The sequence below is a fragment of the Parasteatoda tepidariorum genome, chromosome 10 (genome assembly GCF_043381705.1).
Source record: "Parasteatoda tepidariorum isolate YZ-2023 chromosome 10, CAS_Ptep_4.0, whole genome shotgun sequence".
Taxonomy (NCBI): Eukaryota; Metazoa; Arthropoda; class Arachnida; order Araneae; family Theridiidae; genus Parasteatoda; species Parasteatoda tepidariorum.
Window position 1 is genome coordinate 75062648 of NC_092213.1, and position 12182 is coordinate 75074829.

The 12182-nt window shown below is 29.1% G+C and overlaps 1 protein-coding gene across 1 annotated transcript in view; it reads left to right on the forward strand.

Moving 5' to 3' along the window:
- Positions 1-491: 491 nt before the first annotated feature.
- The window catches only part of LOC107437050 (BLOC-2 complex member HPS3), a gene marked incomplete in the record, with an annotated part of 36175 nt that continues 24484 nt past the window's right edge, over positions 492-12182 (forward strand). The window contains 6 exon segments of the mRNA XM_043041273.2: positions 492-1225; positions 3947-4804; positions 6777-7111; positions 8820-8950; positions 9676-9748; positions 11893-12056. Coding sequence (XP_042897207.1) covers positions 1015-1225; positions 3947-4804; positions 6777-7111; positions 8820-8950; positions 9676-9748; positions 11893-12056 — 1772 coding nt within the window.

Here is a 12182-nt window from a genome sequence, read left to right on the forward strand (position 1 = left end):
CATTCTATAGAATACATATTTTAAAAAAAATCAATGTTTTCAAATCAAATTAAATTAGCGCATGTAAAATATTAAACAGCAACCACTATCTTCCATTAGAATGGGAGTTTGAATCCTGCCGCCCGAAAATACCCGTGTATAAAATGGTGACTGGGTCATGTTAAATCTGTCGGGGTTACAAAGTCCTCCAAGTTCCCATAACAAATCAATACCTCAGTGTACTGATGTAGAAGATCCCTTGTCTTCTGGAATGGGTTCAAAATTGCAAGACTACGGTGTTGAACATTGGTAGACATAAACCCCAAAATCTGGTCGGCTGTTCAACGACGATTAAGAAATAAAATGAAACTAATTATCGAATTGTATTTTCTTGTATTCTTTCGAACTCCTTGCATACCTAGATCTTGCACTAATCAGAGTGTCCATTGTCCATAGTTAAACGACCGAAATAGGTGCAACGTGAATGACACCACACTGTAGAAAATTTAAAGTGCCGTTTACTTTCACGCTTTATTTTTGTATGAGAGAAATTTTTTTTTAGTGCGAACGGTCCTTGCGTTTTTATATTTCAGACCCATTAGTGACATAATCTACTTTCTGTTTCCGTGTTTTCTCTCAAGTTCTTGCTCAAACCAATAACTTCTTCATAATCATTTATATTAATGAATTTTTTTTGTTTAAGCAAAGAAATTCTTGTAGTGTACCAAAGCTATCGAGTCATATCTTGGCTGTAATAGTATTATAAATTTTATGTTTTTCGGTAAATATTGCAAAATCTAAAAGTACGAATTGCAAAATATTATAGTCAGTTTGCCTCATCCATAAAAATGATACCTTATTCATGATTACAATAACTAAAATAAAAAGGTCTATTTATTCTGTAAAATAAATTACTGTGCAGCTGTTTCATCATCGATTTTTAAAAATTGTCAAAAGGTTTGGTGTTTCATATGGTAATCAATACTATTTATGACTTGTTGAACGTTCGAAATATTCTCAAAATTAAAATATAAAATGGTACGAGTGGTTTCCTGTCATCATTTTGTTTCTCAAGACGTTTTTCTTTCTGAAAATGAACCAGTAGCATTTTGTGGTGCGCAAGATAAGTTGTTAGTTTCCACTACGCAACATGCCGTCAATATTCATGATTTAGATGCCCGTGGAAATGTACTCCATTCTTTCCCAACTGTTGATATAGTTAAGCAAATATTGTATTGTGAATCAGGTATGTCACCTTCTATTATCAATATAATTAAGTAAATTTTTTTTATTGAGAATTAAACAGTGTTCTTCATTCCTTATTAGTTGATAACATTATATAATAATTTAGGAACTAAAATGTGTGTTCTGTTCTAGGGCTATTTCTGTATCGTGATCTGTCATGCCAACTACAATTTCCAAGGTGCCAAATCTTGCAATTTTTTAAAAAAAAGCATGTAGATGTTTGCTCGAAGGTGGCTACGAGCTATAGTTTTTGAGGGAAGATTTCCGTATTGTGATCTGTGTCAGAATAATCTCGCAATTTCCGGGCAGCGGCCCTCGAGAAATTAAAAAAAAAACATCACAGAAAGGGACCAACTAGAAATGTATAACTCGTAGCCACCCTCGGGCAAACATCTACATGTTTNTTTTTTTATGTTTTTTTTTTTTTTTTTTAAATTTGCAAGTTTGAAATTTATTCCTTGGCGATTGAAGTTTTAACAACAGATCACAATATGGTAACATCCCCCTTTTTTGAGTTTGTCCCTTTCTGTGTTGTCTTTTTTAGTTTCTCGGGGATCTGATAAAAAAATTTTGAAGGGCAGTATCTGCACTTTTTTTAATATATATCTTTTGCGAATACCTATGCATTGAAAATACTTGTAGATTAGTGATTTTTATTGCTTGTTTCTTACTTTCCTTTAGTAGTATAAAATGATACTAAGATAATAAGCAAAATAAAGCAAGAAATTATGAAATATAGTCAACGCTTTTTTTTTTTTTGAGGGAGAGAGAAGAATAAAAAAGAAAGAAAAAAATTTGAGTTTAGATCAACATTCTTGATTGTTATCGAATCTTAAAGCTTTTATTAATGAGAGATAAACCATCTTTTTTTCGAAAAAAATAGAGGGTAATACCTAATAGTAATTAAGAGGTGTCAATGAAAAGAATTCGATCAGTGTCCACTCTAATCTTCAAGAATAACTCTAATCTTCCTCTGTTTTTTCAAACATATTGTTTGATTCTAAAATGCAATTGAAATGATTTAACTATTTTGGCCACAAAATAGCACATTTTATCATTAATTGTGAGCATTACATATTCTCAGTAATCTGCTTGATTATCTTTTTTCATGTTATCTGCATTGTTAATTTTGTAAAAATAAAGTCTAAATCTATTAGGGACGTGTAATGGACCAATTAAAATGTACTCAGACTAGTACTTTTTGTTACTGGTGCTGTGGACTGGTGGCTGATAACATTCTGCCCCTGAAATGAATCTTTTTCTTCTTTTCAAATCATAGCTTTGTTCTTCTTTAACTATTCCTGAAAAATAGTTTAAGTTGTTACACAAATGGTAGGTGTTTTCTGAAAACCAGTAACATTTTTCTGACAATCAAATTAATCAAGCTTTCATCATTCATATATGAACAATGGTGGCTAATATAGTTTATAGTGGCACCATTGACATAATTTTTCAAGAACACTTCCTTTCAATTTCCTCAAAAAATATAATTTACAACTGTAGTTTTGATTGATTTGTTCATGGATGGCAGCCTAGAATTTGTTGAACTGAACTAGAAGGAAAAAAAAAGTACGCTTTTTTCCCTTTTTTATTTAAAAAACAATATATGTTTTCTAAAAGCTTGATTTCATAAAATTGTGATAATGATTTTATTTGCAGAGCATTTTCACATGTTTTTATATTATATATTGGTCCTGTTCTTGCAGATTTGATTTTAAAGGAGGCTAATTTTGTAATCTAGTGGTTTTATTAGTGGTGGAAATTGAACTTTTTTCGTTTTTAATTTATTTAAATAATGTTTTTTGTAAAATTATTATGATTTCATTAAAAAGGAATTAAAATAAAATTTTCTTACATAAAATCGCATGAAAACGGGAATAATCTTGTTTTCTTTTAGGAAAATACCAATAACATGTAGTACTAAAATTCATTGCTTCTTTTTTAAAATTTCAGATGTAAAATCAAACTTGGAGTAAAATAAGAACAATTAGAAATAAATAAAAATGCAAACATTCTCTTTTTTTGATAAAAAGCTTTTGGCATTTGAAAATCCGTTTTTTAATGCATTACATATAATTACCAGTTCTACTCAATTTACCAGCAGACTACTGCATTTTGCCAGTTTCTTCTGGTCTTCAGGCTTAATAAACATTCTCTTGATTTTTGTACTTTTTAAAAAATTTCCTTAAAAAAAAAAAATCCATATATTGAAACAGAATTTTTTCATAATTCATTTCTTGCTTGAATATGTAAATAAGTATCACTATCACATAATGAAGGAAGCTTCATTTATATAATAAGTTTTCAGTTTCAACTCCCATTTTGAACTAATCAAAAAATCTTTTAACTATCAATAATAAATTACTTGTCTATTTAAAACGTTGAGTTCAAACAATGAAAAGGCAATTTGAATATTCAAAGCAATGAGTTAACATAATAAAAAACATTTAAGTTCATTTAATATCAATTATAAATGGAAAATATCACATACCATTTGTAGTTATTAGTGTAATAAAGTTTTTATATTATAATGACAATAAAAATCCATTTTTGTAAAATATTTTATGCAACAGTTATCATGAAATTTATATTTAATTTCATAAAATTTATATTTTATTTCATAATTTCCTATCCACGTTGGTGGATATGATTAAATATTATCTGGTAATTGTTATTTTGTTGCAAATTTGTTTCTCTTTTATTAATATTGAATTTTTTTTAGGAAATTATGTGGCAACAATTGAAAGTAAAGCATCATGGCAGAGTAATAATGTATCTTATGTTAGAGTTTATTTTAAATGGTGGATTGATGTAAACAGTCAGCCTTTGAGAGTACGAGTAGCCGGATCTACAAGTCTACCCAGTGAGGATCATCCTTCAATGAAAAAGCAATTTGAAATGGTTGAACTGCCATTAGAGAAACCGGCTATATTCATTGCATCTTGCAGCAAAACTTCAGCTCTGGCTGTGAGTTTAGGAAACATAATATCTGTATTTTGTTTCAGCACAAAAATCCACCCAGCATCGAAACAGACGTATCACGATTTCGATCACTTCGTCGACATCACTACTCCTATTTTCGTGAAGCAAGTCACCATATGCGAGAACTACTTTGCTTGCATGTCTGACAAAGCAGTGGTTGTTTTTAAAGTGTGTGAAAATGATGACGATAACGATTGCTCGGATGCTGTGCATGAAGATAAAAATTCGGAATTAGTCGATGAGAATTTTGTTGAATGGAGATTCGAGTCCTGTACTTACAGTGGCTCTAAAGATAAAGTGTGGGAGAATCATATTAAAGAAAAACTCCATCCAAATTCATTTCCCATCAACATTCACTTACATGCCATCGACAAGGCAAATGAGAACTTCTCTGAAGACCATGAATGTGAGTTCAATGGTCCACTTCTGACCGTAAAAGGGTGTACGGTCGACATCCGGCTGAACTCGAGAACGTTTGAAATGTTCCCAGCGATTTCATCCAATATTTATTCTGTGATTTTATTATTTAGGCAATTTGTTTTCAAAGAAAATGATGGGCCATTAAAATCATTGCAGCTTATACCATTTCATGAGTTGGGTAATATTTTTTTAAGTTATTATAATGAATTTATAATGTTACAATTTTTAATTAATTATGTTAATAAATTTATTAATTATTATTCATAATAATAATTGATAGTAATTAATAGCTACTAATAATCACTAATAGCTTATTACGAATTAGTTATTATTAGTAATTATTATTTTTAATAATTAATAAATTTATTAATTATTAATAATTTTATTAATAAATAATTAATAATTTTATTAATAAATAATTATTTATATTTATAATATTTTAACATTAAATATATCAGAGATGATTGTGTTCCGGAAAAAATCCGGATTTTTCGTTAACCGCTATTTGGAAATCAAAGGTACAGAATTTTTAAGAAATCTTCCATCACATTTATACATACAAAAAATCTTGTTTATTTTATTTAATACTATTATTAAAAGTAAAAATTATACTTGTCATCTCTTTCATTTGAAAATATTTTTTCTGGTAGACTAATAAATGTATGCATAATTATTAATTTAAATTATGCTGCATATAATTTATTAAGAATTTCATGTTGTGAAAAAATATCAATGATTTATTAAATTTATAAAGATATAAATTTCTTTAAATGCATCATTAATGATTTTGCTCAAGAAATTATTAGGATTTTTGAGTTCAGTATTGTTAATAAATCTTAATGTTACTTCACTTTTTCCAGAAAAAAAACTTTTTCTTTAAGATTTAACCCTTGTGAATAAAGGATTTCTGTTACACTATAAAGTAGAAAATCTATAACACTATTCTGTAATCCAGAATTTTCCATAATCGCATTAACTTTGTGGGTGTAAACAATAAAAATTTCAGTTAAGATCTTGTTTCATTACTTATTTAATTATCTGCTAACAGGTTAATTTCAAACATGTAGTGAACTAAAATATTCTTTTATTATTAGTTCTAAGGTTCTAGGAAGCTTTAAATTTTTTTTTTTTCATGAATAATAAATAAATGCATATTAAAATTTTGAAGTGTTTGTATTTCAGAATTTATTTAAAGCCTTTTAAGGTTGATTTGCTCTGGTCTATTACTACCACATTTAGTTGATAAGTTTAAAGATGTAAGAAATGATCTTAATAACTTAAAATTCTAGTAAACACAAAGCTTTCTGTTTCAAAGTTTACATTATAAATATTTTTGACAGTAATTCCCTTTGCTTTCAATAATCAAAAATGTTTTCACTGAATATAAAAATAATATGACATCTTAAAACACTAAACAAATTTTAAAAAAATAACAGTTTACTACAATCCATGACCGGTTTGATGTTTTTGCTTTTACTCATTTCGTAGAATAAATATGTTTTGGCCATTCATGTTTTTTTTCCTTTTTTTTCTGATTTTATATTGTTTTATTTTTAACAATTCCTTTCCTTACATTTTGATGTTTCATAAATATAAACTAGTTTCTAAAAGATTTATAAAATAAAAAAAATTAAAAAAGCTACATATCCAAATGTTACTATACCTAACAAGTCTCCTGCTTTTTAACGAAGTCTCCTGTTTTTTAATGAAGACTCCTGTATTTTGCGACTATCTCATGTTTGTCCAAATATTCTCAAATTTCTCCGTATTTGTTGAAGAGATTTAAAAAAGAAAAAAAATTTGTCAATAAAAAAGCTAAAATACTGATGTCTGAAATATTTATCTTATTCCTCAACAGTTGCTATTGCCAGTACTAATGTTGAGTGTTAATAGCTTAAGTAATTATAAGTAATGGTTTAAAAAAAATCTTCTTTAGATTAAGATATATATATATATATTTTACTTCGCTAAATATAAGTGCTTATATTATATTTCCAATTTTGAATTTCTCTTTTTGACTTACATGTTTATGCATGATGTATTAAAACACTTTACTCGTAGCCTAAAAATATCGCTAGTAAAATCACCATTGTTTTATTTCTCCAATGTTTGCAATGATGTGTTACTAAAGCTCATTTGACTTCTTACAGAATCTTCCAAAGAGGGTTTTTTCGATCCTTTGAATGCTGCTGCTTCAGAATCTGAAAAGTGCAGTTTCTCTCTCCCTTGGCCAAACATCACATCTGGCCACTCCTCTTTGAAGGCGATGGGTGTTTTCTTTTCAACTTGTCTTGAAGGCTTCCTCTATAACATTACTAAAGAGACACAATTTGTTGATTCGTATGTATATACTTCCACAATGAAAGGTGTTTTCTTGGAAGCTTCTCTACTGCATGCGCTAACAGATACTGGTCTGGAGACGTACACTGTGCACCTACCTCATTCCATCTTAGAACAAGTAGAAAGTGTTGATAATGTTAAAAATGTGAGAATGAATAATTTTACTTTTTACTACTCTTCATTATACTCTCTACCATTGTTGTATGTAAAGTTATATTGTTATTTCATTTTTATTTTATAACTGTCGTTGAACAGCCGACCAAATTTTCAGTTTACAACTACCAATGTTCATATCATGGTAATTTTGAACCCAATCCAGAAGACAAGGGAACTCTTAGATCAAGTATTGGGAGAAATTTCCCTTTGTAGAGGATTTGTTACATTGTTAAAAAACTAAACTCAGCAGCGCGACAGCCCATAGATGGCCAAGGCCTACTGTGCCCATCTCAGTTTTCTTGACCTTGGGCTCTGGGGTTCAGGAGCAGATGTTTCGGTCAGGTGATCAGCCGAACGCGGAACCCACAGTGTTTAGTTCCCAAGCACGCTTGGTACTCATTTATCGACCCACTGAAGGGATGAAAGGCTGAGTCAACCTTGCCCGGCCCGAGGATCGAACCAGGGATCTGTGGCACGACAGCATGAAGCGCTACCGCTCAGCCACCGGGCGTCTGTTACATTGTTATTGGGCAAAATTAATGGTTCCCACCAGCCACGAAGTGATGAAATAATTGTCTGCCAGTTGACAGCCCACCTCCACTTTTTTCGTCAAAAATGCACCTCATAGACATTTAATTTTTATTTCTTTAATAAATGTACAATTATAAATGTTTTATAATATTCTGAGTCCCGCAGTGGACTGATGGTAAAAACGTATTGTAAAAATATATAATTTGCTGATTTTAAAGTCTAACTAAAATATTTGATGTCACACATTTTGTTACTGTGTCCCCTTTTATCATAATTTCCCTAACCTCCTCCAATCTTTGCATCATTTTTAAATAGCCCCCAATAAAATTAATTTTTGTTTTATTCAAAGTTTTATTTTGATAAGCTCTGTTATAAGTGTACATTGTGCAAAATAAATAAATAAATAAAATAAAAATGATATACTCGGAACTAATTTTAATTTAATGATCGAATTTTCAGATATACTAAATAACAATCTTAATGATTTGTGAGGCAAATGTGAAACATTCTAATTGATTTATACAAACAATATTTTAGTTAAAGCATACTTTCACTAAGTAAACAAGCATTTTTATTCAACACATTCAGATTTTTGACATGCAAAATAGAGGGTTACTACAAAACCAAAAAATATGGTTTAAATTGGTTCTTTCAGATAATATTGAAAAATGTAAACCCTTTAATTTTAATTTTACTTCTTTAAAAAAGCATATTTCTGATATAATTTAATTAGTAACTTAAGTAACTTGTGCAAATAATTATAAAATACATTTATCCAAAAACAATTTAGGCAAAAAGTAATTTTTATTACTATTAATTTTTTTTAATCATTTTCTTTAGTGGGAAGAAAAAATCATTTGAACTGTTAGGTATGCCAATTTTTGCATCATTTTAAACTATGTAATCAGTTTTGTAGTTTTTAAAATCTATAGATTAGTTCTTGATAAAGAAGTTTTTGCAATGTAAAAATTTAAAAATATGGCTTAAATAGAAATACAAAATTAGAAAATTAAAATTAAAAAATAGATAGAAAATATGTTTTAAACGAAAACTAACTATATCTTGAAAGTGCTACTTTTCCTTTTAAAATTTGTCTTCACAGAATTTAAACGAAAATCCATGTGTTGATGTAGATATGCAAGTAATAATTTTAGTTTTTATTTCAGATAGTTCCAAAATATGACAGCGAAGTATGTCTTCTTGGATTGCGTCCATTTCTTGGTGTTGATCACTTGGTTAAATCTGACAACCATTTAGTTTTGGTTTCTTCCTTAGAAGATTCTGTTTCAAATTCTGAGTATGTTGGTTGGATTATGTAATTTTTTTCCCTGATAATAATCATTGCAGTTTTTTTTCTTCATTAAATTACAATATAGGCTCAAAAGTTTTTCAATTGCATATTTAGTAAAAGTTTAAATATATTTATGCTTAAAGATAGAAATATTTTCTAAGCATAATATTTACAGGGTTGCCAAATTGCGCCAAGCTGCTCAGAAAATTTCTGCACCCGCCTGCTCCAAACCGCTGTTTTCCGTAATTAAAGATATTGAAAACCCATTTGGAAATTAACAGAACACCGTTAGCAGGGCGGTACAATACCCTTTTAGAACTAACTTTGGATTGATGATTTATTAATTTCAGTATGATTTTGTTGGTGGTGGTAAATAAGTTTATTTAAAATGGGAGTTTTCTTTTGTTTCAAATATTATTGGGACGTTTTTTTAAATTCATATTTATCTAAATATGATATAAACCTATGAAAATTAGTTCTAAACAGTATATTTCTTTGCTGTGTCTCTATTATATCTTTTTTGCTTAAAATTGCATTTTTTTTCTCCAGAAATTTGTTTTAATTTTGATTCTAAAAGGAAAATAAGAACATTTAAATCTAAATTAGAATATTTAAATCTAAATTATAAGTTTTAAAATATTAAATACGTTCAAGCTAAAAGCGAAATATTTTGTGCATAAAATTCTTCTGTATGATCTGAACTCGAAGTTTGACTCATATTTTAATTTTAGCACTGAAGGGGGCAACAGGTCAACTTTATATTCTTTAAAAGAGCCATCACCTTCTCAGGTATTCATGGACCTGGTAAGTTTTCCTGTTACTTTCTGTGTTGAATAATGAATTCTTTAATGGCAAAGTCATAAGTTCTCTAAAACATCAATGCCTTAATATTAGATGCCATAAAATCAGCTGGAGAAAAAGTTTTGCCGTTAAACTTTTTATTTTATTTCAATAACTCGAAAAAGATATTTAAGTTCAAAATTTCCTTAAATGGTCTCAGTATAAAAGTTATAACATTATTTATTTGAAGATTATTTATTTATGCCATATTTAATGGTATTGACCTGCAATGTTTGTGTTCCCTTCTAAATAATATTTGTCCCGCAGTGAACTGATTGTTCCCAGTTAAACACCAAAGTCTAACATCACTGGCTGCGGCCAGTAAGCAGGTGGATAACTACTTTGATCAGCCAAGGGTGCGCTGTATCGGTTCTCGTTAAACTGTTCTACCGTAAAACGCTTGATTTCGAGCTCAGGTCCTTGGGCTACCAAAGTGAGGGTGCCATCACCTCTGCAGAGGATCAAAATTTTGATGTCATGTCTTCGGACCATCCTCAGGGATGTTTTCCAGATCGTCACTAATAGCCCATTGTGCAGCTCTAATACTATGTATGTGAAATACCTACCTGAATGATTTTCTTTGATTTATTGCATTTTTAATTTTGTATAATATGCATACATAGAGGTTTAAAACTAAAAGAGATGTTCCTGCATTAGGATTAAAAGTAATGGTATAATATGATTTTATTATGTTCCGTTTCATGATAAACATATAAAAATTTTTTTTTACAATTATTTACGAATAAAAAAGTTATTTTTACTTTTATCAGTGCTTGAAATCAATTTTTAGAAACTGAACACCTGTAAAATTATGATATAGTTTTAGGATTATAACTAATGTGGATGATGGGCTCTAATTGGTCAAATTGCTTAGTAACTCATAAAAAGGAATTTAAAAAGATACATATAGTGTATTCATCATCATCATATCTGGCTAGACAGCCCAAGGTGGGCCAGTGCCTTCCTTTGAATTCAAATCCACTTCTCTCTACTTTTGACACTTGTTCGCCAGTTTTTCTCCTTTAGAGTAAGGAAATCAGTCTCAACTAAATCCAGCCATCTCAGCCTCGGTCTACCTCTTTTCCTGTTCGTTAGGGGTTTGTGTAATAGGATTTTCTTTAAATTTGAGTCACATATGGTGTATTATCAAAAATAAAACTATGTTTGGTACATTTAACTAAGAGTGGTTAATGAATGCGAAAAACAGTGTATTTTCAACTTTTATAAGTGTATATTCAAGTGAGGGTCTGATTTATGTACCTAATGAGTTTGGGTACCTAAATCAGTTTCTAATTTACATACCCAAGATGACATCCGAAAATCTTACTTTGTCGTTAAAGAGCTAAGCTTCTATTACATAGTCTATAAGATGTATTTATTCAAATTAAATTAATCTTGCTTGAGTGCAATAGCATTAACATGGAAGTACAATATAAGTGTAGATGTGAAGCACTAAATTCACTGTAGTAAATAATTTTGTAAAATTGTAATAAAAAATATCTATGGAAAGAAAATCAGTTAGTATATTCAAAGTGATATTATTTTATGTAATTTTTATTGATAACTAATTATTCTAATATATAACAAATTTTTATGTAATTATTATTGATAATTGAGGATTATAACTAATGTGGACAGTGGGCACTACTGGGTTAAATAGTTTAGTAATTCATGAAAAGGGATTTAAAAAGATACATATGGTGTATTATCAAATTAAATATAACTATTTCGGGTACATTTAACTGAGAATGACTAATGAATGCCGAAAACAGTGTATTTTCAACTTATATAAGGGTATATTCAAGTGAGGGTCTGAATTATGTACCTAATGAGTTTGGGTACCTAAATCAGTTTCTAATTTGTAAGATGATATTATCTGGATTAATCTTATTAGAGGGAAATAACATTCACATGGAAATAAGATATAAGTGTAGTTGTGAAGCACTATTTTATGATTATTTAAATTAACTGTATGAAATAATTTTGTGAAATTGTCATAAAAAATTTCGATGGAAAGAAAATAATTTAGCATAGTCAAAGTGATATTATTTTGTGTAATTATTATTGATAACGAATAAAATTATTTTTGTAATTCTTATTTTAATCAGCTAGAGGTTGCAGAATGTCAAAAAGTTTCTAGTCCTTTCACTTATCACGACCTCCTGAGCGAGGCTCACATGATTTTGAGGGCACAATGTTTCTTGGGCCCAAATAAAGAAATGGAGGTCCTGCTTAAGAAATCCTGCCTCTTACTGGCTGATTATTATATTTGGTAAGATTGATTTCTGTTTAAGGTGTATAGAAAAAGAACTCAATGAATTTTTACTCAATGAAATAAAAAGCTATTTATTGAAACAGATTGGATAATTAAATTTGTCCATGCATTATATTTTTTANC